This window comes from Haliotis rufescens, unplaced genomic scaffold, assembly GCF_023055435.1.
Source record: "Haliotis rufescens isolate VD_foot unplaced genomic scaffold, xgHalRufe1.0.p SCAF_15, whole genome shotgun sequence".
NCBI classification, from domain to species: domain Eukaryota; kingdom Metazoa; phylum Mollusca; class Gastropoda; order Lepetellida; family Haliotidae; genus Haliotis; species Haliotis rufescens.
This window is the reverse complement of record NW_025963835.1, coordinates 20,741,191-20,769,082: the sequence shown is the minus strand read 5'-3', so window position 1 is coordinate 20,769,082 and position 27,892 is coordinate 20,741,191. Positions and strand designations below refer to the sequence as shown.

At 42.1% G+C, this 27,892-nt stretch overlaps 2 protein-coding genes across 2 annotated transcripts in view; one reads left to right on the top strand and one right to left on the bottom strand.

The window, feature by feature from the left end:
- LOC124135258 (cholecystokinin receptor type A-like) overlaps positions 1–9,646 on the top strand; it is a 28,212-nt gene extending 18,566 nt beyond the window's left edge. The window contains exon 2 of the mRNA XM_046500526.2: positions 8,015–9,646. Coding sequence (XP_046356482.2) covers positions 8,325–9,440 — 1,116 coding nt within the window. The 5' untranslated portion in view covers positions 8,015–8,324 and the 3' untranslated portion in view covers positions 9,441–9,646. The remainder of the gene's footprint in view (positions 1–8,014) is intronic.
- A 2,601-nt stretch (positions 9,647–12,247) lies between these two features.
- On the bottom strand, positions 12,248–27,752 carry LOC124135180. Its single transcript, XM_048396285.1, has 9 exons — positions 26,618–27,752; positions 24,528–24,671; positions 22,152–22,196; positions 19,298–19,436; positions 18,742–18,842; positions 17,097–17,146; positions 15,877–16,018; positions 14,922–15,019; positions 12,248–12,856 (listed from the first exon to the last, which is right to left on the bottom strand). The coding sequence occupies exons 1-9, from the start codon at positions 27,720–27,722 to the stop codon at positions 12,659–12,661; spliced, it is 2,022 nt and encodes a 673-aa protein (XP_048252242.1). The 5' UTR covers positions 27,723–27,752; the 3' UTR covers positions 12,248–12,658.
- Between the last annotated feature and the right edge of the window lie 140 nt (positions 27,753–27,892).

Genomic DNA, 27,892 nt, shown 5'->3' with positions numbered 1-27,892 from the left:
GTAGATGACTGTTTTATTATTGAGATGAATATCAATAATATAGTAGATGACTGTTTAATTATTGAGATGAATATCAATAATATAGTAGCTAAAAACAACTACATGGTCAGAATGTGTTAGGAACCCAAGAGGACACACCATGCCGGACCACCAAGCCATATAGCATGTCACTTTGTTATAATTGCAGGACTCATCATAAATAAAACATCAGCCAGAACGAGAACTTTGTTGTTCCTGTGACATGGGTACAACCAGATTAGTGCTGCTTGTATAGTGTGTGAGTGAGCGGACTTTCGTGAGGGACAGTGTGGTAGCCTAGTGGTTGAAACGTTCGCTCGTCACGCCGAAGGCCTGGGTTCGATTCCTAACAAGGTGCATTGTTTGAAGTCCATTTCTGATGTGCACCTTCGTGATATTGCTAGAATGTTGCTAAAAGCGGCGTAACATCCAACTGACTCACTGAATATCACGATATAGCAGATCCAATTGGGCATGTCCTTTGTGCGCATGGCCATCGGGAGTTATGGGTAACCCTTGAAACACGGTACGGAAATTACTTGCCCTTTGATATGCGCATTAAAGCTTATGGTAACAAACCAATCGGCATAATTACATCGTCATAGCAACAAGGGTCAGTATACTGATACAGTTGTTAATGACTATGCATCTCATCGCCCAGCTTCTTTTGTTCCTGCCAGTCGACAGCAGCTTCAAAGCTAACTCGAAAGCGTAATAGATAGTGTTAGCTTAATTCAGCAACGACCTCGTTTAGCCCACACATATTGTTCTATTGGAGTGTTCACCTCTAAAGCGGTATATTATTCTTATTGCACTCTCCGTGATTGTATTGTAAATATATTCATTAAGAGTTTTATTGCACCATAGGGGACATGGGGATTTGTCGGAACAATGAAGTTAGGTCGCCATGCTTGAGTCACGTAGATACACATCGCCATACTTGAGTCACGTAGATACACATCGCCATACTTGAGTCACGTAGATACATATCGCCATACTTGAGTCACGTAGATACACATCGCCATACTTGAGTCACGTAGATACATGTCGCGATACTTGAGTCTCGTAGATACATATCTCGATACTTGAGTCACGTAGATACATATCGCGATATTCGAGTCACGTAGATACATATCACGATACTCGAGTCACGTAGATACATATCGCGATACTTGAGTCACGTAGATACATATCGCGATACTTGAGTCTCGTGGATACATATCGCCATACTTGAGTCACGTAGATACACATCGCCATACTTGAGTCACGTAGATACACATCGCCATACTTGAGTCACGTGGATACGTATCATGATACTTGAGTCTCGTGGATACATATCGCCATACTTGAGTCACGTAGATACACATCGCCATACTTGAGTCACGTAGATACACATCGCCATACTTGAGTCACGTGGATACGTATCATGATACTTGAGTCTCGTGGATACATATCGCGATACTTGAGTCACGTAGATACACATCGCCATACTTGAGTCACGTAGATACACATCGCCATACTTGAGTCACGTGGATACGTATCATGATACTTGAGTCTCGTGGATACATATCGCGATACTTGAGTCACGTAGATACACATCGCCATACTTGAGTCACGTAGATACATATCTCGATACTTGTGTCACATAGATACATATCGCCATGCTTGAGTCACGTAGATACACTTCGCCATACTTGAGTCACGTAGATACATGTCACGATACTTGAGTCACGTAGAAACATATCGCCATACTTGAGTCACGTAGATACACATCGCCATACTTGAGTCACGTAGATACATGTCGCGATACTTGAGTCTCGTAGATACATATCTCGATACTTGAGTCACGTAGATACATATCGCGATATTCGAGTCACGTAGATACATATCGCGATACTCGAGTCACGTAGATACATATCGCGATACTTGAGTCACGTAGATACATATCGCGATACTTGAGTCACGTAGATACATATCACCATACTTGAGTCACATAGATACACATCGCCATACTCGAGTCACGTAGATACACATCGCCATAATCGAGTCACGCAGATACATATCGCGATACTCGAGTCACGCAGATACACATCGCCATAATCGAGTCACGTAGATACACATCGCCATAATCGAGTCACGCAGATACATATCGCCATACTCGAGTCACGTAGATACACATCGCCATAATCGAGTCACGCAGATACATATCGCCATACTTAGCCACGTAGATACATATCTCGATACTCGAGTCACTAAGATACATATCACGTAGATACATATCGCCATACTCGATTCACGTAGATACATATCGTGATACTTGAGTAACGTAGATACATATCTTGATACTCGAGTCACGTAGATACACATCGCGATACTCGAGTCACGTAGATACACATAGCGACTCTTGAGTTTGCAAAAACTGGGGCAATCAAAAGTTGTATGTAAGAAATAGCCGTTAAGTGTATGGATAATCGTTAAGTCCCCATCTAAAGTTTATGTAGGAGGTTAATCCATCCAATAACCATCAATTAAATTATCCGAAATAACCTGTGCCTTTATTATACGTTGTGAAATTAGGCGTAAATCAACTTGAAATCCTTTGTCCTCCTTACGGATGACATCAAACACTTTATCATCAATTAATATATGTGGGATCTTAAAGGCCGAGTCCTCACGAATAGTCTCTGAGCTGTCAACTTATTGTAATATGGGTAAATTATAATATCCGATGGAAGTAACAAATTAGGAGTTTAAAATTTTCATGCTGTTTTCTTTCTGTCATAATTATGAATTCTCATATTTATGTCGAATTCATCTAGTTTCAACGCACAGTGACAAGGAATATAAAATATACAAATTTTACAAGCTGGACGCTTCTCAATGCGACCATTGCAAGATCGTGTTATAGTTTTTATGCAAGTTAAAAGAATTGTGCCAGGTTCGATTTCGAGAGCCATCGAAGGCAGCTTATTTAATCGGAATTTAATATCACACAGGGATTTAATTTCTTGTGCGTCTTGCGTGAACAAAGGAAATGCGCATGTGCGGGATGTTGTTTGTTGGACAGTGTTTTTCGTGTTCATCAAAACATGTTTTAAAATCCCTTGTAGAAAATTCAATATTGATCTTTTGCATTCAAAACAGCAAGATAATCCGGTAAATTCACAACCTGAGTGACGTGCGTACTTGATTGATTAATTAGTAAGCCAAACGAATTAATGTGCTATACATCAGGGAGAGTGGAATGAGTTTGGATCGTTTGGTCAGGAACCTGTGAAAATGAATTGTATTATCAATATAAACCAACACATGACTGTAAGTAATCTGAATAATATTGAATATTTCGCAACAAGATTATGGCAATAAACATTACACATTCTAAACATACATGCACGGTTGTATTTTCCTATATCCTTGTGACAATTGAATCATCTAACACCACAGTAAAAGATCTAACGCATGGGCTAGCCATGCATATAGCATCATGTAATTATAAACCTGAAAATAAAACACATGCCAAAATCAATATGATGTTGCTCAGTCTCCAATATGAAATCTGCAGTGTTGTAACTAAAAAAGAAAACGGAATGTAACAATAAGTCTGAAACAATGAATACACAATGCCATTTAGAAAGTGGTCAAATGTAACAAATGTTATATTTGAGGTAACACTTTCTTAGTAAAGTACAGATTCTCGTACCTTTTTTGGGATGAGTCCCGTCCGGGATTCGAACCCACACTTGCCAGATCTAGACTACCAGTTGTCGGACTTTCATTTTGTGGAAGCCTCGGTGGCTGAGTGGGTTAACTCGCTGACTTTGTGCGCTGGCGATTAGGTGTCTCAGTCTGGCAAGTTTGGGTTCGAATCCCGGACGGGTCTCAACCCCCCAAAAGTACTAGAATCTGTACTTTACTAAGAAAGTGTTATCTCAAATATAACATTTGTTACAGTCTGAAACAACATTTGAAATATTTCTTATGCTGACACTTCTTTAACGACTTCTTAATCAGGTAATAATGTAGCCTCCTTTTACAGCATATTCTCCAAGTGAATCTTGTTTTATGTCTCTCCAATGACTAGTTTATGCGCTAGACTTTGTTTTTCTATGAAAACGTAACCCTTCTGTGAATCAAAGGTAGCGTTTAGTGCCCGCGTGGAGTTAACTTCTATGACCATTCGTGACCAACTCGTGTTATTCCGGGAAAAGCCGAATAGCGACTCGTGCTCCTCTCGTGGCCATTTTGGCAACTAGGTTCCGTCTTAGCGCAAACGGGCATACCTAAAACAATTGTCAACTCGTTGCGTAATGGTTCACATATATTTCCCCATATAGTATATATATTTCAGATGCAATTTAAAGGACATCGGGACGTGCGGCATTATGCAGTATGATTGAACACATTTCACTGTGTCTTGGGTATATTTTTAGATGCAAGACATATCTAAAATCAAAAAATATTTCTGATGGATTATTTGACAAAGAACTTGAAATCATACGCGCATTCCGATTGGTTTCGCATATAACATTCATCGAGAGGGGGGCGAGTCTTCTTGCAGGTTACGGAAAGGGGCGAGTGGTGACGAATGTTCTGTGACACCGGAATTGTCATGCCCGTCTCTGTATCCGATCTGTCAAGCTCTGAGTAGTTGGATTGCCTGTAACAACAGTGGGTTATGAATACACAATGCCATTTAGAAAGTGGTCAAATGTAACTAATGTTATATTTGGGATAACACTTTCTTAGTAAAGTACAGATTCTAGTACTTTTTTGGGTTGAGTCCCGTCCGGTATTCGAACCCACACTTGCCAGGGTGAGGCACCTAATCGCCAGCACACAAAGTCAGCGATCTAACCCACTCAGCCACCGAGGCTTCCACAAAAATGAAAGTCCGACACCTGGTAGTCTAGATCACGTACTTTGAGTACCCCCCTGACAAGTGTAAATTGGCACGGCTCCCTTGGCCGAAAACTATGAATACACAATGCGTGACGTGAGTACGTGATCTAGACTACCAGGTGTCGGAATTTCATTTTTGTGGAAGCCTCGGTGGCTGAGTGGGTTAGATCGCTGACTTTGTGTGCTGGCGATTAGGTGCCTCACCCTGGCAGGTGTGGGTTCGAATCCCGGACGGGACTCAACCCAAAAAAGTACTAGAATCTGTACTTTACTAAGAAAGTGTTATCCCAAATATAACATTAGTTACAATGGGTTAGTTGGAGAAAAATACCTTTAACCGAAAGGAAATGCCCACTTTGTAAATTATCTGACATAGGCGATGAATTCCATTATTTGTTTATTTGTCCATCGTTAGGAAACGAAAGAAAACCTTTTTACACAGATTCTACTACATCAAACCCAATATGCATAAAATAGATTCACTTTTCAATAATTCACGACTAGGAACATTGAGAAATCTGTCCGAAGTCTGTAAAATCATCATGTCATTGTTTAAACCTATCAAGTAACTCTCCCACCTTGAATTGCACGTGTGTTGATACCCCAGTGAATCTGTATAAGATGCATGTATGCTCGGCAAAGATGCTTTTGTATCTATTCTATATTTATATTTATTATGTTGTTGAAATAATTTTGTACCTCAGATGCCGCTGATAGCGAGTGAGTGTAAACAAAAGTTCAGTTAAGTCTATCTTTTGGATTGACAAACTGTTTAAGCCGGTTCGCGTGGACAAGGACCATGAGATCATTGTAACGACGTTGTTTGCAGGTAAACTGGCAATGGACTGGAATCATCGTTTTGCCTTGGTGCTATGGAGTAATCTCCTATGGGGTCTGATATTACACTTAGAGGGTAGCTCATTGTACTTCCATCATACAACTCTGGTAATGTATCTGGTGCAGTCACAATAGATATCTGGTACTCGCCATCCCGCTTGGCCAGATCATTGTCTTCACATATCGTATCAGTAACAGTGTCTAAATCCGATGAAGCATATTGGTGCGACAAACGTAACAAGTCTTTGCCGGAACGATACTCAACCGTGAAAGCGAACTGATTTATATGCGTTCTGTCTCTGCTAATTAACTGAATGACAACATCGAAACAATCACGATGGTGTTTTGTTTGTTGTTTAACGTGCACTCAGCAATATTCCAGCTATATGACGGCGGTCTGTACACAATCGAGTCTGGACCAGACAATCCAGTTTTGCCCATTATTGACACTAAAAGTCTTAAGAACAGAATAATTGAGGCCCATACGTACAAAAATGTAATAAACTGATTATTACATTAATATTATTATTTCATACAACCTACGCATTTTACAATTTGTTTGTTAATTTGTTCTTAAAGGCCGAACTCAGCAATATTCCAGCTATATGACGGCGGTCTGTAGATAATCGAGTCTGGACCACACAATCCAGTGATTGACACATGAGCATCGATCTACGCAATTGGGATCGATGACATGCATCAACCAAGTCAGCGAGCCTGACCACCCGATACCGTTAGTCGCTTCGTGAACCCACGATTATCCTTTTGTTTTGTTTGTTGTTTAACGCACTCAGCAATATTCCAGCTATATTATGGCGGTCTGTAAATAATCCAGTAACTGACATGATGAGCATCGACCCACGCAATTGGGAAACGATGACATGCATCAACCAAGTCAGCGAGCCTGACCACCCGATCCCGTTAGTCGCCTTTTACGGAAGCATGGGTTGCTGAAGACCTATCCTACCCCGGATCTTTACGGGTCCAATCACGGTGGTAAATGGGAAATGTCACTTCTCTATGGATTCGGGGTGGTCGGGTAGCCTAGTGGTTAAAGCGTTCGCTCGTCACGCCGAAGACCCGGGTTCGATTCCCGACATGGGTACATTGTGTGAAGCCCATTTCTGGTGTCCCCCGCCGTGATATTGCTGGAATATTGCTAAAAGCGGCGTAAAACCATACTCACTCACTCACTCACTCTCTATGGATTCCCTCTTATGTTTGTGTTAACTCGAGCATTTCTGTAACAGTGGCTCTTTACCCAACAACCGCATTAATGACGCTATCGCGACCGTAATGATCATTTCCCTGCTATACTTTTCTAACGCTTTGGGGATGCATTATTAACCTATAACGATATCACGATGCATGTAGCAGATACATATAGATTTCATTCATGCATATGACGATACTTGAGTTACTTACATACATATCGCGATACTCGAGTCATATAGATGCATATTGCGATACTGGAGTCATGTAGATACACATCGCGATACGCGACTCACGTAGAAACATACCGCGATCACGTAGATACACATCGCCATACTCGACTTACGTAGATACATATCGCGATAATCGAGTCATATAGATACATATCGCGATAATCGAGTCATATAGATACATATCGCGATACTCGAGTCGCGTACATACATATCGCCATACTCGACTCACGTAGATACATATCGCAATACTCGAGTCACGTAGATATACATCGCCATACTCGACTCACGTAGATACATATCGCGATACTAGAGTCACGTAGATATATATCGCGATACTTGAGTCACGTAGATACAGATCGCCATACTCGACTCACGTAGATACAGATCGCCATACTCGACTCACGTAGATACACATCGCCATACTTGAGTTCTGGTAGTATTAGTATAGGGGTGGTAATCAGATATGAGAAACATTAATAAAATACCACGCGAAACTAGTACACCACAACGCTGGCTTAGCGAACCCAATGTATGTATTTTTGAGACCGACCATTTGATATTCTGGGGTCGATTAGATATGTTTTCAGCTACAAAACCAGATAAAATTATATTTAAAACTATGCGTCTGATATATTTGAAGAGAAACACCTTGCAACAATATAATTTTTGTGGCAGGCAATTTCCTTTTGTTTTAACAGTCTGAGGCATGGTCAATTCTTTCAAAGAATTTCGGGGACAATTCATTTTTTTCGAAAGAATCCCAGGCCCCCGGTTATCAAATGATCTGTCCCTAAACTAATATTGTATCTTTTCAGAGGGTTCCGGTAACCAGGAGGAAATCACTGGTAACCTGCAGCTAATCATGACACAGGACCCCTGATAGCATCATCATCTTCTGTCTGGGTGGTACTGAATAACGGAACTGGTTACCTGGGGCGAAGCGCATCACCAGACATCGAAATATTGCCTGAGAGCAATACAACGTATAGAAGAAAATAGGAAAGAATAAAAACAAGGCGATGAGCACGACTTTCCAGTAAAAAAAGCATAATGAAAAGATAACATACACTTCATAATTCCCGTTTCCTGGAAACCAACAACGGGGGCCCAAAAACGAATCTCACAATGAATGCTACATCTCAGGAACCCATCCCTGCTTTTAGCAAAGTTGTCATCGGGTTCATTTCTTCATCTATGATAATAGGAACTGTGGGCAATTCGCTTGTCCTGTACGCGTTTAAGGGGGAAACGTCGGCTTTTAACACTCTTCTGACAGTGCTGGGGGTCTTCGATATCCTCGCATGCATATTCCACATGCCGCTTGACATTGCTTCTATCTACAACCCTAAACTGTTACCCAACATGGCGATTTGTAAGATGTCTTGCTTCATGATCGCCTTCACCGCCATTGGTTCCGCTGTACTACTAGTTTCCATAGCAACGATTCGTTACAAAGCTGTATGTCATCCCCATTCGGCCAACATGTCTGTCAATCATGCCAAAATCGTTGGTGTTGTTGCTTTCTGCATTGCCCTTACTCTAGCATCCCCTGTCCCCCTCATCTTTGGAGTATCGGAGTTGGAACTCGATGGCGTGGTCCACATCTTCTGTGGGGTTCAGAATGCATATATTATGACCCCATATCCCTTGGCGTTCTACGTCGTATTAGGATCGCTGTTTATTCTAAGTCTCACAATCCTCACAGGTTTGTACGTCTTCACAGGACGGGAACTATGGAAGAAGAAAAAAGCCTTCGCTTCAACTAAAATTTCCACCAATCAAGTAAACCCATCAGTCTGTGTCAGTGACCTCCAAGGACAGCAGGTCACAACACAAAACACTTCAAAAACGTCAGTCACCAAAGGCGACAAAGGGTACGAGAACACGCAGCAGGGAGACAAAGCACGAAAAAACACGGTCAACCGTAAAAGCGTCACTGTGTCCCCCAACGTTCAGAAAAACCGGAGGACTCAGAAGACGTTCCTAATGATGTTCTTGGTGTCTGTAGTATTTTTTCTCAGCTACACTCCACATTTGTTCCTCGTGTTCTACTTCATGGCTTTCAACATGGCGGCGTTTCCGGCGCATGCGCTGTCTCACTGGTACGGTGTTGCCATGAGATCATTCTTCATCAACAATGTGGCGGATCCTTTCATCTATGGCTTCTACAGTCAAGACTTCAGGAAGAACATTAAAACTATTCCAACGAAATTAAAGCAAATATGTTGTTCAAAATTTTAAATGATGATTGAATTTGAAAAGCTTAAAGGAATCCTCGTACAATTGTGGTAATATGTGTTCTGGTGATTGTAAATGGGTAAAAGATGATAGGGGGCACGGGTGGCCCAGTCGTCTAAGGCGCCGCGATTCGCTGTGCAGAGTTGCGTCCCTTGGCCACGCCAGAAACCTATGATTGTGGGTTTCGAATCCCGGTTCGCCCCGATTATGTTTCTAGGTTTGTCAGCACCATACCCGTGCTCGTGGGTTTCACCGAAGTGGTAAACGTCTGAGACCTGCATCACTTCGGTCTTTCTTCCCACATTAAGCTGACACGCCGCGATATAACTGGAATACTGTTAAAAGCGGCGTTAAACCCAACTCACTCACTCACTCGTACAATTGTAGTAATATGTGTTGTGGTGATTGTAAATGGGTAAAAGATCATAATTGTAAGAGGTCTGAAAACAGCCCCAGGTTTGGTGTGTATTCTAACGTTTGACAGCGATATCTACCTGTTATAACTGAACTTACTGTTTCAATATTCTACGCGACTGTGTACATGAATGCAATAAATCTTATATTTCATGTATTTTTCTGTGTCTTGGCAGACGTATAATATGGCTATGCAATAACATTCAGATGAGGTGAAATGGGGTTAAACGTCCCGTCCGAGATTATTGCACTAATATAGCGACGTGCATGTACGTGTGCGTGTTTGTGTGGCTGCTTGTACTAGTCCGGACTGATGCCGATTTATAGTGCTAGCTCACTGAGATACCATGCCGCAGTTTAACATGAATACCCTACTTAGACACAGTATACTGACTCCAAGCCAACCAGTCCTTGTTTTAGCCCCTCAATGCCAAGCGCCAGACAGGGTAACAGCAAGTACCATCTTTAAACGTCTTTTGGTATGACCTTCGCTCTCCGGGCGGACGCTCTACCCCTAGACCACGGAGGCAGACAAACCACTTTCCACAAAACTGTATGACAAGAGGGACTTTCCAATAGTCAACTTTCCCTTTATGTCGGGCAATATTCCAGCAGCTCCAGCTCTTGGTGTCTACATTTCACAACTTTTGAGATACAATCGAGTTTCTTGTAGGTGTAATATAATGACGTCATATAACAATAGGCAACATCAAATATCACGGGAAACAAGTAAGCCACCCTCCAGAAATGCATAACGAGTTCAGGTTTGCATCTTCAAATTAATATGTTTAGAAGTAGAATGGGTAACAAATAGAAAAACCCGTTTGGTACTCATGATCACGGAAAATGTGATCAAAATGTAAAATTAATCAATGTCCACAATCACTCGTACCGCTTTGGTTATTTCAAAAATGCACACAGCAACTTGCGCACCACTGACTACTTACCAGCCATGCCAGGTCATATGGATATGAAGAGGCATGAGTGTGAGTGAGTTGGGTTTAACGCTGCTTTTAACAGTATATTCCAGTCATATCACAGTGTGTCAGCTTAATGTGGTAGGAAAGCCCGAAGTGATGCAGGTCTCAGACATTTACCACTTCGGTGAAACCCACGAGCACGGGTATGGTGAAAAATAATCGGTGCGAACCGGGACTGGAACCCACTATCATAGGTTTCTGGCGTGCCTAAGGGACGCAACTCTGCACAGCGAATCGCGGTGCCTTAGACGACTGGGCCACCTGTGCCCCCCTGAAGAGGCATGACTCTGCGGCTACGGATGTTGTGTTGGCTTTGCAGCACATCCCACTGAATAAACAAAGAAAAAGTAAAACACACATCTTCGTTCTGGGATCCATTTATTAATATAATACCAATCAGCAAGGTCACAAATCATGCTGTTGATTTATAAAGTAGTTGTGAAGAGCCTTGTACCATTTTCAAGACGTGCATCATCCTCAGAAAACACACCCCATCATGTAGGGAACAGTCTCCGGGAACGAGACCGAGACTCTGGGACCCAGACTGAAATATATTATGTCCCCGAAAATGCTTGAAACAACTGATTTGCCCCAGATTTACACCAAAATACAAAATGAACAATGTACATGTTGGACGTTTTAAAATAGAATTTTCAATTTTTAATTTTTAATGCCTAAACTTGTGTTAATCAGCGATAGAAACTAACAGTTGTAGTCCACTAGTCCTCACAATGATAACACATTGTCCTTACAATGATAACACATTGTCCTTACAATGATAACACATTGTCCTCACAATGATAACACATTGTCCTTACAATGATAACACATAGCAAAACCCTTTAAAATGGCAAACTTCTATCGTCTTTATGATACCTTAACCTTTGAGGAGCTTCGCAAGGATAAAAGGACACGTGCCAATTTCTATCACTGTCTGTAAAATCAATCAGAACATATCAAAATCAAGCGTAGCCTCAAGGAATGCTTTATTCCAAGAAAGTACAAAAGACTCCATCATCTTGGTGGAACAAATTAGACATCAAAGCTGTAATGGTCCATGTGGAAATGTTCTGGTATTGTTGCTGTCATGGACACCGCTTGTCACTTGTTGCCACATCATTGAATCTGCCCAGACAGCCTGGATTTCACTCCATTAGATCATGTGACGAAGGATACTCTAAAGGACAACATGGCTCCTGCCTAACTCACAGTGAACTGACCTAGATATGTTTGTTTGTTGTTTAACGCAGCACAAAGCAATATTCCAGCTACATGACAGCGGTCTGTAAATTATCGAGTCTGGACCAGACAATCCAGTGATAGACATCATGAGATTCGATCCGCGCAATTGGGATAAGATGACATGCATCAACCAAGTCAGCAAGCCTGACCACCGGATCCCGTTAGATACCTCTTACGCCAAGTATAGTCGCCTTTTATGGCAAGCACGGGTTGCTGATGACCTATTCTACCCCAGACTCGATTATTACACTGGAGAAACAGGGTTATTGATGATGTGTGATGAGTAATATTTTGGGTTTCTTTAAATTTAACGTTGCTTTTAAGAGTATTTCAGTCATATCGCGGTGTGTCAGCTTGATTTGGTTTGATGCAGGCCTCATATGTTTAAGACTTCGGTGAAACCCACGAGCACAGGTATGGTGTTGACAAACCTAGAAACAATCAAGGCGAACTGGGATTTGAACACACAATCATAGGTTTCTGGCGTGCCCAAGAGACGCAACTCCGCACAGCGAAACGCGGCATCTTCAGCAACTGGGCCACCCATGAGAAGGCTTTAAGTAAAGGCTTTAAGTGTGATATCCTCTATCTGTTTCTGGGCGGTTTGATCTTAAGCCTGTTCATGTTGAGAGAAAAGTGGCGTGGCAGTCGTGTCTGGATGGAGAGATTTCTCCCATCTAGGAACCCTGGAATGAGGATGCTCTTGGCGTGAAGCAGCATTGGAAGGTGACGAACTTTGCTCTGCCGGATCCCCAGGCGGTGAAGCAGGTCAGGATGAAGACGCTGCAAGGAAGGAGGGAGGGAATTAGTGAGAGAATTAGGGACACAATGAGAAATGGAACAATAACTGTGCTGTAGTTGGTGACCAGGTTCCCAGGTGATGGATTAAGTCAGGATAGGGGTGCAGCACTGTAAGAAGTGCAGGCTGGAATGAGTGAGAGATTGGATGAATGAGAGAGGAAACGAATGAGAACAAGGAAGTGAGTGAAGAAATGACATCGAGTGAATGGATGAATAAGAAAATGGGTAAGGGAAGGAGTGAATGAGGAAACACTGAGCAATGGAGAGAAAATGAATGATGAATGAGTGAGAGAATGAAGGAAGAATGAGTGTTGGAGTAAGAATGATGAAGAAAGTGAGCGAGTACAATGGATCAAGTAAGTGAGAGAATAAGAACGGAAATGAGAGATAGAATACTGAGCAAAGCTGTGAGAAAGAATGATGAAGAAAGTGAGCGAGTACAATGGATCAAGTGAGTGAGAGAATAAGAACGGAAATGAGAGATAGAATACTGAGCAAAGCTGTGAGAAAGAATGATGAAGAAAGTGAGCGAGTACAATGGATCAAGTGAGTGAGAGAATAAGAACGGAAATGAGAGATAGAATACTGAGCAAAGCTGTGAGAAAGAATGATGAAGAAAGTGAGCGAGTACAATGGATCAAGTGAGTGAGAGAATAAGAACGGAAATGAGAGATAGAATACTGAGCAAAGCTGTGAGAAAGAATGATGAAGAAAGTGAGCGAGTACAATGGATCAAGTGAGTGAGAGAATAAGAACGGAAATGAGAGATAGAATACTGAGCAAAGCTGTGAGAAAGAATGATGAAGAAAGTGAGCGAGTACAATGGATCAAGTGAGTGAGAGAATAAGAACGGAAATGAGAGATAGAATACTGAGCAAAGCTGTGAGAAAGAATGATGAAGAAAGTGAGCGAGTACAATGGATCAAGTGAGTGAGAGAATAAGAACGGAAATGAGAGATAGAATACTGAGCAAAGCTGTGAGAAAGAATGATGAAGAAAGTGAGCGAGTACAATGGATCAAGTGAGTGAGAGAATAAGAACGGAAATGAGAGATAGAATACTGAGCAAAGCTGTGAGAAAGAATGATGAAGAAAGTGAGCGAGTACAATGGATCAAGTGAGTGAGAGAATAAGAACGGAAATGAGAGATAGAATACTGAGCAAAGCTGTGAGAAAGAATGATGAAGAAAGTGAGCGAGTACAATGGATCAAGTGAGTGAGAGAATAAGAACGGAAATGAGAGATAGAATACTGAGCAAAGCTGTGAGAAAGAATGATGAAGAAAGTGAGCGAGTACAATGGATCAAGTGAGTGAGAGAATAAGAACGGAAATGAGAGATAGAATACTGAGCAAAGCTGTGAGAAAGAATGATGAAGAAAGTGAGCGAGTACAATGGATCAAGTGAGTGAGAGAATAAGAACGGAAATGAGAGATAGAATACTGAGCAAAGCTGTGAGAAAGAATGATGAAGAAAGTGAGCGAGTACAATGGATCAAGTGAGTGAGAGAATAAGAACGGAAATGAGAGATAGAATACTGAGCAAAGCTGTGAGAAAGAATGATGAAGAAAGTGAGCGAGTACAATGGATCAAGTGAGTGAGAGAATAAGAACGGAAATGAGAGATAGAATACTGAGCAAAGCTGTGAGAAAGAATGATGAAGAAAGTGAGCGAGTACAATGGATCAAGTGAGTGAGAGAATAAGAACGGAAATGAGAGATAGAATACTGAGCAAAGCTGTGAGAAAGAATGATGAAGAGAGTGAGTGAGTACGATGGATCAAGTGAGTGAGAGAATGAGAGACAGAAATGAGAGATAGAATACTGAGCAAAGCTGTGAGAAAGAATGTAGTAAAGAGAGAGGGAGTGAAAAATGAAAAGTGTCTCATCCACAGTCATCAATGCAAAAGGTTTCGGACACATAATCCAGTCCACTAAACAAATGTCAGTCTAACATGGCTTCTGTACAGCAGAGTGTACTTGGGTCCTGTTGCAGTACATTCACACCCACTCTCACATATCCAAGACTAGATCTGACATACTGTCCTACCTGTGGTGCCACTTTGGTGATGTGGGAGTACTTGTGGTCACCGAGGACTGGGGTGTTCAGACCAAACGCCAGGTGCACCCGGATCTGATGCTTCAGCCCTGAAGTAAACATGTTTCATTAGATATAGCACTGAAACATCACTGAAACATCACATGAACATCATTGGAACTTCACTGAAACATTAAAGGAACATCACTGAAACATCACTGGAACATCATTGGAACTTCACAGCAACATCACTGAAACATCATTGAAACATCACTGGAACATCATTGGAACTTCACAGGGCATCACTGAAACATCACTGGAACATCAGTGGAACATCATTGGAACTTCACATGAACATCACTAAAACATCATTGGAACATCACTAAAACATCATTGGAACATCACTGAAACATCACAGCAACATCATTGGAACATCACTGAAACATCACAGCAACATCATTGGAACTTCACATGAACATCACTGAAACATCACAGGAACACCACAGGGACATCACTGAAACATCACAGGAACATCACTGAAACATCACTGAAACATCACAGGGACATCACTGAAACATCCCATGAACATCACTGGAACATCACATGAACATCACAGCAACATCATTGAAATATCCCAAGAACATAACATGAACATCACTGGAACATCATTGAAACATCACAAGAACATCAATGGAATATCACTGCCTAAGACAATGACAGGTACCAATAAATCTCAGGACTGGCACATCCTGAGTGAGACTGGCTGTTATCGTTAAGACTGGGCTTCAGGCATTGTACCCATTTGGCAAGCCAAACCCAGGTCTGTGTTGTGGGCAAAACAATATATATTTCGAACATAATAAACATGTGAAGAGAAAACAATGTGTGGAAGTGGACCAGCAAATGGTCAACACTAATCACAATGTTTTCCACCTGCACAGACAACCCATGATCATAGTCTAGCTACCTGTGAGAGGCGTACACTCCACAAGAGCCGCGTTGCCATGACTATCTAGGACTTCAAACTCTGTGATGGCCTGGTGGGATTCAGTGGAGCTCCTTCTTGTGACAAGTCTTGTGTCTGTGGTGGACTCCGGCTTCAACACCATCTGCATCAGTGGAGATGAGGCAGTTAGATTAGGATAATAACGCCATGTCTATTTACATGCTGATGTTATCAAATATTTGATGCCAAAGTAGCTAGTTATATAAGATAGCTACGTGATAAATCGCAAAGAACAATGAAGAACAAAGCATGGTTTATTTCATGATAAAACATTGTTCTTTTATGACATCATTCAAACATGCGCTCAGACGTAATGACGTCGTAAATTGGATGATGTTATTTTCAAGAGGGAAGTGTCTATAGTGAGTTGTTCCCCATAGTGGGAGACATATGACAATCAGTTTGGGGAGGCAAGGTACAGATAATCGATGTGAAACTTGTGAGTATATGCGGGAAAGACCAAATTTAACCTCCCTGTTCATAAAATGGACTTGTCCAACATGACTACAGTCAGATTCTATTCAGGGAGTCATCATTATTCAAATAAGGTAAAACACTTTTAAAACATTTACTTTTTTCTAACATCCTAAAAGAGGCTGTACGCAATGTTGTTGTCGAAAAAGGTATGATAAGAAATAAACAAATCGTGGTCGCTGTTTATCGTACAATAAAACACTGCAGGAAGAATATTGCTGAGTGCAGCGTTAAACAACAAACAAAACAATTGGATTTGTTTGTTTAACGCCGCACTCAGCAATATTCCAGCTATATGACGGCGGTCTGTAAATAATCCAGTCTGGACCAGACAATCCAGTGATTGATATCATTAGCATCGATCCACGCAGTTGGGATCGATGACCGTGCATCAACCAAGTCGGCGAGCCTGACCACCCGATCCCGTTAGTCACCTTTTACGACAAGCATAGTCGCCTTTTACGGCAAGCATGGGTTGCTGAAGACCTATCCACTGATCGATATTGTCGGGGTACAATGGCACGCAGTAAACCAAGTCATCAAGTCTGACCCCAGATCCATTAAGTCACCTCTTACGACCAGCAAAGGTTGCTTGGGACCTATTCTCACCTGGAATCCCCACAGTCTCTAACAGTCTCCATGGTTGCAAGGCAAGCTATATTTATGCAACTGAACTATGATGAACATATATATGTGAAGCGTCTTACCCTGTGGAACCTCCCAACTGTCCCTTCTCCTATCGGTATGTCAACCACAGCTGGAAATGAACAGATATAACATCATCAATTATTACACATACACATTGAGGTGTATCAGCCAATACATGGACGGGACAGATTCAAACCACCTATCAGAGGATCCTGGCCAAAGAAGGGACAGAACTCTGCTTGCTGAACTCTAGGATTGATCTAGACCTGCTCGGACGCCAATCTTCGGTCTCAAGTGTGCAGCCAGTGTTGGTATAAATTCCAAAATTGGAAATAAATTTTTTAATTTGTGTTGTTATAGTAACCAATAACTTGACTTAATGAGGTCAGTTATATTACACTGACAACAAAACCACAAAGGACTGGAGAGGCTTTAATGATTCATTATATACTACCGCATTGAATAAAATCACAAAAAACACAACTTTAGAAAATATAATTATTGTTCCAAATTGTCTGCTAAGGGCACTTTGTTGGAATCCAGAATAAATCCCTTGACTACCCTCAACCTTGACAAGACAGTCAGCAGTAACCCAATGTGCAGAGGTCAGAACCAAAAGGGGGCTAATGCCAAATTCTTTTGATTTGGTGTAAACCTTGGAAAAGAAACAGCATGGTTATATTGTTGCCACGGCACTGTAGCTCCCTCTGATAGGTCACAAGCTTAAATGGCTGGTACGTTAACGGTTCTGGGTGTTTTTAAATCATGCATTTAAATAATTTCCGAGTGTGACGTCACACTTTATTTCATGCACTATTCTATCCTCAAACCAAAACAATAGAGCTCCGTGCAGAGAAGCCAACATATTTGTCCGTCAAGTGCGGTAATTGAAGCCCTACAGAGAGCAAGCGATGCGGCGGCCACTTTGATGGGTATAGCCATATTGCCATGCACCTCACTGTTGCAGTTATTATGTGAGCATGTCTATATATTTATGCAAAACAATATGTAAAGCACACCAAATGGCTCGCATTAGGCCCATCTGTTCTTATTTCAGAAGTGCAGAGTCTGGTCACGTGATAAGTCTAAACCCACAGAATAAGGCAAGCAGAGCCAAATAAGCTTGGGAATTATCGGCTATTGTTTGCAAAACAATGCTTCAGATAAGCCAATGTACTGGCCCTATCAAACGTAAACAAAGACAGCCAAAGAAAAGTATCTACATTTCAACAATGATAATCTGCAACAGAAAATATTTCATTGACTATATGGAAAAACTGGTCATACTCAGTGACTTGGTTGATCGCTTGTCATCGTATGCTAGTTGTGTGGATTGATGCTCATGATGTCTATCACTAGATTATCTGGTCAAGTGAGTGAGTGAGTGGGTATGTTTTTACGTCGCTTTTAGTAATATTCCAGCAATATCACGGCGGGGAACACCAGAAATGGGCTTCACACATTGTACCCATGTTTGGAATCTAACCCGGGTCGTCGGCGTGATGAGTGAATGCTTTAACCACTAGGCTACCCAACCGCTGCTGTCTGGTCAAGACTGGATTATTTAAAACTGGCTGCCAAACAGTTGGAAAATATTGCACATACACCTGTCTGATCTTGGCAGAGAGAGAAGTAAAAGATTTGATGTTAATGATCTTAGTCTGAGAGTTAATGAATCCTGGAACACAGGTGGGCTGGACCTACCCTTGAGGGGGTTTGGCACTCCCTTCGTGAGCACCCAGTACTTCTTCACCACCTCCCTCCTCTTGAAGGCGCTCTTCAACTGCCAGGCCATCTCTGCTGTTCTGAGGATAGAGGGGTCAGTCAGGTCAGACATAACACACAGTCATGGGCCAGTAGCATGACACCTGGTGTTCTACAGATACTTACATGGCCAGGAGCATGACCTACGGTGTTCTACTAACTCGGCCAGTAGCATGCCACTGGGTTTTCTCCGGAGCTAGTAACTTGTCCAGAACACTGTACCATGGTGTTCTGCAGAGCTACTAACATTACCAGAAGCATGACACCTGGTGTTCTTCAGAGCAACTAACTGCGGCAGTACCATGACACCCAGTGTTCTACACAGCTACTTGGCCATTGGTAAGACCTATGGTGTTCCACAGAGCTACTTACCATGCTTACTAGACAATGTTGCTTTGTACACATGGGGAATCGAACCTGGGTGTTCGGCACAATGAGCAAATGCTTTAACCACTAGGCTTCCCCACAACCCCTGGTGGTCTACGGAGCTACTTACTTGGCCAGTAGCATGACCCCTGTAGTCTGTCTGTCCAGTCGGTGGACCAGGTGTAGGGTGTCTAGCTGATCGCTGTGATCCACAAGCCTGGCAAGAGCTGGCAGTAACTGCCCTACACTGGTGTGTACGCCAGGTCCACCTGGAACACAGTTGTACATGTAACACACAGACGACATGCCACACATGTAACACACAGACGACATGCCACACATGTAACACACAGACGACATGCCACACATGGGCCAACACGAGGACATGCCACACATGTAACACACAGACGACATGCCACACATGGGCCAACACGAGGACATGCCATACATGTGCCAACACGAGGACATGCCACACATGTAACACACAGATGACATGCCACACGTGGGCCAACACGAGGACATGCCATACATGGGCCAACACGAGGAAATGCCAGACATAGGACAACACAAGGACATGCCACACATGGGCCAACACGAGGACATGCCATACATGGGCCAACACGAGGACATGCCATACATGGGCCAACACGAGGACATGCCATACATGGGCCAACACGAGGACATGCCACACATGGACCAACACGAGGACAGGCCACACATGGGCCAACAGGAGGACATGCCACACATGGGCCAACACGAGGACATGCCATACATGGGCCAACACGAGGACATGCCATACATGGGCCAACACGAGGACATGCCACACATGGGCCAACACAAGGACATGCCATACATAGGACAACACAAGGACATGCCATACATGGGCCAACACGAGGACATGCCATACATGGGCCAACACGAGGACATGCCACACATGGACAGACACGAGGACAGGCCACACATGGGCCAACATGAGGACATGCCACATATGGGCGAACACGAGGACATGCCACACATGGGCCAACACAAGGACATGCAACACATAGGACAACACGAGGACATGCCACACATGGACCAACACGAGGACATGCCACACATGGACCAACACAAGGACAGGCCACACATGGGCCAACACGAGGACATGCTGCACGTGGGCCAACACGAGGACATGCCACAAGTGGGCCAACACGAGGACATGCCACACATGGACCAACACGAGGACATGCCACACATGGGTCAACACGAGGACATGCCACACATGGACCAACACGAGGACATGCCACACATGGACCAACACGAGGACATGCCACACATGGGCCAACACGAGGACATGCTGCACGTGGGCCAACACGAGGACATGCCACACATGGGCGAACACGAGGACATGCCACACATGGGCCAACACAAGGACATGCAACACATAGGACAACACGAGGACAGGCCACACGTGGGCCAACACAAGGACATGCCACACAAGGGCCAACACCAGGACATGCCACACATGGGCCAACACGAGGACAGTCTGCAGTCTCCTAGGGAACATTTTTGGGACGAGAATGTGTCAGCTTCAGGCATCCTGGTCTTGAGTGATAAGCAATGATCAGGAGACCCATTACACATGTTCTTTGTTTCTTTCTTTCTTTAACGCCACACTCAGCAATATTCCAGCTACATGACGTCAGCCTGTAAATAATTGAGTCCGGACCAGACAATCCAGTGATTGATATTGTGAGCAACCATCCACACTGTCAGGGGAGGCTGCGTGTGTGTGTGAGTGCCCATGTGTGTACGTGGCTGCATGCATAGATGCATACCGGTAGGTGTGTGGGTGTGTGGCTGGGCATGTGTGTCCATGCATGCATGTAGTATACCAACACATCCTCCACATTAAACATTACTCTTGATGATTCCATTTGCATGTCACGTATCATCTTCCCGAGGCAAGGGACTTAGACAATAAAAGTCCAGTTCTTTCCCTAACCAAACAAGGCTGGAATTCTGGAGGTACATTTTAGCTGGACTAATGAGTATATGCATAATCCAATCAAAATCATGTACTGAACTAGACATCCGGTTTGTAAACAACATGGATTTCAATGTGCAGATTTCGGCCGACTGCAGGATGTGAAAATCATGTGTACCGCCAAGTGGGCGTCCACAAATATTTTGCAAATCTGTTCATGTTTTTAATCAAGGTGATTTGATGCACTTCGCAGGGTAAGAACCGTTTTATTACAATACAGATCTTGATTATCGATCAGATTGTTTTGATACTGACACCATTTTGTTTGAAGCAAATGCAAGTTAAATGAGAGATGGAATCCGATTGGTCAATAGGAGGGTTGGTTGGTTTGTTGTTTAACGCCGCACTCAGCAATATTTCAGCTATATGACGGCGGTATGTCAATAGGAGGGACATAGAAGGGACATAACTCATGATAGCCACTGGGGGTGCTACAATAGAGCCTTGAACTTCCAGCCTAGTTCGGCAAGGGTGGGAACTGGACTTTTATTGTCAGTTAATGTCCTGACCACAGGAAGATGGTCATGTGTGGAAGAGTAACCACACAACCATATTTGTTTTCTTCATAAAGTTCTGAACAGAAAGACTTATGTGATGAGAGTGTCAAAGAATATACCTTTGTTTGTTTGTTTGTTTAATGCCACACTCAGCAATATTCCAGCTATATGCGGGGGTCTGTAAATAATCGAGTCTGGACCAGACAACCCAGTGACTGACAACATGAACATCGATCTACACAATTAGGATACGATGACATGCATCAACCAAGTCAGCGAGTCTGACCACCCGATCCCGTTAGTCGCCTTTTACAACAACCATAGACACCTTTTACTGCAAGCATGGGTTACTGAAGACCTATTCTAGCCAAGATGTTCTCTGGCCCAGAATATACCTATTACTAGAGTTAGGACAACATGTTGCTATGACAGGACAGGGTGTGTCATTCACCAGGATCACTTACCGTGGGAAGGCAGCCCATATGGTTTATCAATTGCTATGATGTCACCTGAAACACAAATCCAGTCTTTGTTAAAATTCTATACAACTGGTTAAAAGTTAAGCACCACACCTTCTGTATTTTCATACATTCAGAACTCCCACCACATTCATGTAACATTGATAAAGTCTACCACGTGTACAGTCTCAAGGCAGGGATTTATCTAGACTTGCTAAGAATCCAATATTCAGCCCCAAGTCTGCAGGAAATGATAGTAATATTCTCAATTTGAATTAAAACATTTCATAATACCTCAAAATTTACAAAATTTACAAAAATAACAACATTAAAACAATTAAATTTTGAACACCAGCACAATTTTGCCCCAAACTGCTTGCCAAGGGCACATAGTTTGAAATCCTCGATAAATGCTAGCACTGATACGACCTGTAAGGTACAGGAAATCTGTAACTTCTCCAGATGGTTACAGTGAGTGAGTGAGTGAGTGAGTGAGTGAGTGAGTGAGTGAGTGAGTGAATGAGTGAGTGAGTGAATGAGTGAGTGAGTGAGTGAGTGGGGTTTCACGCCGCTTCTACGGTATTCTAGTTATATCATACAGTGTCAGCTTAATGTGGGAGGAAAGCACGAAGTGATGCACAGAGCTACAGGTAAAATACCCCCCAAAAATATACAAAACCAAATTACTTATTTTAAATTAACTTGCAGAAACCCATGCATTAAATGAAAAGCTCAAATGTATAAAAACAGATCGCATAAATACCAAATGATGCTTTTTTTCAGCATGTGTACAAAGGAGTTAATTTCCGAAACTAATTTACTTTCTGAGTCAAGCCTATATATTTGGAACAGTTATATACATCTAAAACATTATTTAATTTTTTTCAAATCCTAAAATGTTCACTAATTTGGGGAAAAACACAATAGAGTGATGAATAGATGAGTGAAAAAATATTGGTTACAAAATGAAAAATGTAACAACCCAATTAAAATAGAAACCCTAGAGTAAAAACTCAATTGCTCAAAATGTTATCTGGAGCTCTGGATGCAGGTTTTAGACGTTTACCACTTCTGTGAAACCCACGAGCACGGGTATGGTGCTGACAAACTGAGAAACTTAATTGGGGTGAACCGGGATTCAAACCCACAATCATAGGTTTCTGTAACTTCTCCAAGTGGTTGCAAGTACTGAGGCATTTCAAATGATACACTTTATCTTTGTTGTTTAACGCCGCACTCAGCAATATTCCAGCTATATGACAGTGGTCTGTATATAATCGAGTCTGGACCAGAAAATCCAGTGATTGAGATCATGAGCATCGATCCATGTAATTGGGATCGATGACATGCATCAATCAAGTTAAATGATACAAAGAAGCAGAGGAAGAGAGAGTGAGTGAGTGAGTAAAGCTTCCACGCTTTTAACAATATTCCCGCAATATCACGGTGGAGGGACACCAGAAATAGCCTTCATACATTGTACCCATGTGGGGAATCAAACCCAGAACCCAGCAAATGGAGTGTTCCCGCTGGCTTTTGAAACTGCTAGTCCTGGTGGACTGGCAACTCTAAAAATTACCAGTCCCCCCTAATTTTTGCCAGTCACATCTTTTGACAAAAATATAAAAACGTATGAAAATTATTTGGTTTTAATTCTTTCAACATCATTTTCAGTGCAAAGCTGTCATCTCTGAAGTAACTTAGTTAGATCATTCACAAAAAAAACTACAGTCACAATTTTCTCTCTCTTTTTTTAATATTTCAAGACGAAGTCGCTACAAATGAATATATAACCTAGAAATAGACAAGGGGAAACTCTGATGGTGACAGACAAGCTGACTTTGTTTGAAAAATGTACTCATATGAATATCACCGATGTATTGTTCAACAAAGATTTATAAGGTACTTTATTTGCAAGTCCAAAGGGACTGGCAGTCACTTGAATTACCAGTCCAAGCCTAATTTTACCAGAAAAAACTGGTAATTACCGGTAAACGGTAACGCTGCAAATGCTTCAACCACAAGGCCACCTTACCGCCCGTTTAGTCCTAATACCTCAATACCTCAGGCTTAGTTTACGAGAAAATACACAAGGTAATCTTAATCCCTGGATATAAAACAATGCCTAGCAGAACAAAAAATACAATTTAAACGGTAAATCAACATGTCTGGTGATTTTTTATCTCAAATTTTGAATTTGTACAGACCAAGTTTCTCATCACCCGTTCGTTTGCCGGACTTCGCTAAAGGGGTATGGTGTAATTTTATTTCTGCGCTTGGTATTCGAATTTTTTTTCTCAAAAATATTGAATCTGCTAGAGGGGGGTGCGCATTATACATGGATGCGCACTATACTCAAGAAAATACGGTAATCATCCAAACCTTTGTTGTAAATGATGCTGTCTTGTAGCAGTCTTGTTACCATCACCGAGGGCATGGTCATGACATCGTCCACCTGGTGCTTGAGGATACGATACCCCTTACTGTCTACAGGCCCCGCATACCGCCTTGAGGTGTCGCCAGCTCCTGTAACAACCCCAGCTTCATAACGCTGAACATCACCGATGGGAATGTGCTGAGATCAGGCACAATCAGCATCACAAGTTTAAAACCCTCCAAGAGAGTCGTGCAGGGGACCCATAAGTGTTGCCTGCCCATCCTCAAAGTTACTTTCATAAGTCTAAGTATGGCAATAACGATCGCCTTAGCGCTAAGATAACTTTGTACAATGGCACCCTGGGCAGTCTTTTTCGGTCTACCCGTTTCTGGATGTAAGATTTGTTTGTTTGTTGTTTAATGCTACACTAAGCAATATTCCAGCTGTATATGACGACAGTCTGTAAATAATCGAGTCTGGACCAGACAATCCAGTGATTAATATCATGAGCATCGATCTACACAATTGGGATACGTTGACATGCAGCAACCATTTGTTTTTGTGCTGTTACCATGGTTACAATTCAGGTGAAACTGAAAACTGTTTTGTTTGGCCATTGCTGAGTAGATATTGTTGAACACTTTCACAGCTCAGATTTCATCAAAATTGAAACTTTTCAAAATTATATTTGCTATCAAAATGGACCTTACACTGATGAATACCTGTCTCATGGCAGTCGTTTGTTTAAGCGATAAACATACTGTGTTTTCAATGAATTTGGAACCGAACACGCAGTCCGACATTGAAAACACAGTATGCTTACATCCTTTCTACCATGACAAACTAAAACATGAACTCTTTGGTGTTGAGTGAAGTGGCTTTTTTGAGCCCAGTTGAGTGGGTTGTCGATCTGAATTATGGAATCCCCGCCTTTTAACAAAATATAGCACTGCATATGCTCAAGCATATTGTACAACTTCATTAAAAAAAATATGATAGGCGACCCATTGTGACTAACGGGTGATCAGACTCGCTGACTTGGTTGATGATGGATGTCATCATATCCCAATTGCGTGGATTGATGCCCATGATGTCAATCACTGGATTGTCTGGTCCAGACTCGATTATTTACAGACTACCGTCCTTTAGCTGAAATATTGCTGAGTGTGGCATTAAACAAGAAAGAAACATATGACAGGCAATTAAATCTTAAGTATAGCAACTTTGTAAGAAACGTAAGCAAGCCTCACAAAGGTCTCGCTCTACAAAGCATGTCACTGTGATGACATCATATTGCTCACTGTGTCGCAAAAGATATGACGTTAGTCGTATGTAGAAAAGTGTTAAATTCATGGAAGAATTGTTGTTAACACCTCTCTCAGCAATATTCCAGCTATGTGATGGCAGTCGTCTCATGACAGTTACCTACTAGGGCTGGGACGAGTCCAAATTTACTACCCGGGTACCCACCGCCCTATTACCCGACCCTACCCGGCCGTACCGAAAAGTTTGTCCTTAGCCCAGGCAAAATGTGTTTAGATACACGTGTAAAACGATCTTGTCATGCATACACTGAAGTCTACTGCATGAAGTTTTATCTTTATTCAAACATATAAAAGTCAGAAGGAATGGATGCATTATCACAAAGAAATGGGAACATTAGTGACTTACCGTATTTGACGTAATAAGCACCCAGGGCGCTCTCAAAATTAGAAATAGGGGGCTCTTATTAGAATATTATTTTGGTGAAAAAAACAGAGTAGAAAGATAAATTTCGTGGTTTATGCTGACGGCCTGAACTGTTTATGTACAACAGATATATCTTGTGTACATTGATCAATCGGAAGGGGTGCTTATTGGGATTGTTCACTTGCCAATATATTAGCAAATATCGCCGTGGGCGCTTATTAGAGCGGGGCGCTTATTACGTCGAATACTGTATAGTGTAAACATAGAGTTCTAGATAATTTTTTGTCATTAAACAACATATCACGTGACTAACCACGGGTCCGGGAAGTCCTGTGGGTACCCGTGTCCTACTCTGGACCCACCCGACCCGAGTACCCGAGTTACCTGTCCCAGCCTTATCACCTACCATCTTCATCTGAGGCAGGCTCTATGGAGTTTTCTCGTAGTTTACGAGCAACATCATAAGCAGTCAGTGGCCTTCCATCCTCATCCTGATTACTTGTCTGTTGCCTGGTAACAGCTCGTCTTCTAATACCTCTTTCTCGAGGTATTCTGTCAATTCCTACAAGGGGCACTGTTTCTTTAACACCATAGTCAGCTGTGTCACTGTGTTTCCCTTGCAATGTACTGTCAGGGACTGACGAGTTGTCTGAATGTATTGCATCAGTATCAAAATACTGTTTGTCAACAAAATTAAGACCTTCAGTTTCCACCCTAGAATGCAACCTCCCATATTTTCGTGTCTGTAAATATTCTGGGGTATGTCCTTTCATACTTCCTGGAGATCTCTGAATGTCTTCATCACTATAAAAATACTGACTATCAACAAAACTCAAGTCCTGATTTTTATCATATGAATCATTTCTAGAACTGTTTTTGTCATAGTTTTCTGAAAGTGATGCAAATTGTGGAAGTTTCATAAAATCATTATCAGAATACCTTACATCAATTGCGGGATTTTCTTCAATCTGAAAATACTGTTCATCAAATATATTTTCACGTTCGTTCTGGGAGGACAAATGTATTCCAGTATTTATTTTCTGTTTCACAAGATCCTGTTTAGAATGTCCCTCTTGCTCCACAGCAACCCTGACACCATATTTGTTTTCTTGAAATAAATCCTTCCTTTTAGAAGATAATGACGTATGTTTAGTTGATTGTTTTTTCTCTTTACTGCGAATTTGTTCCTCTTTTCTAACGATGCCATAAGGCACTGAGTATCTGCTATACGTCTTGAGTTGCTGTTTAACTCTGAAAGAATATTTTGTCTGCAACTGTTCATCGTCTCTAGATTGTTTGACACTTTCATTTTCAACACGTCCGTCGTCTTCTTTGATGCCAAAGAAATCGTCTTCAACTTTGTCGTTTGATCGCGATGAGAACGGAAGACACGAACCCAAGGCAGTCTGATGTGAGACATTACACACACTGTGTCTATTCCAGGACCGTGTATACAAGACATTGAACGACCTACAACAGAGTATCCGAACATGCTGCATGGGCGCAGCCATCTTGAATTGTTATTAGAGTTATGTCCCTTGTTGACGGTAGGTATTTTATGGACGTTTCAATTCATGTCGCACTGGATAGGAAGCAAATGTATGTGGTCAGCCATGAATTGATGAGGTACATACCAATCAGTCTCCACGTAGTTTACCTCAGCCGACTGTGTTACTGACAG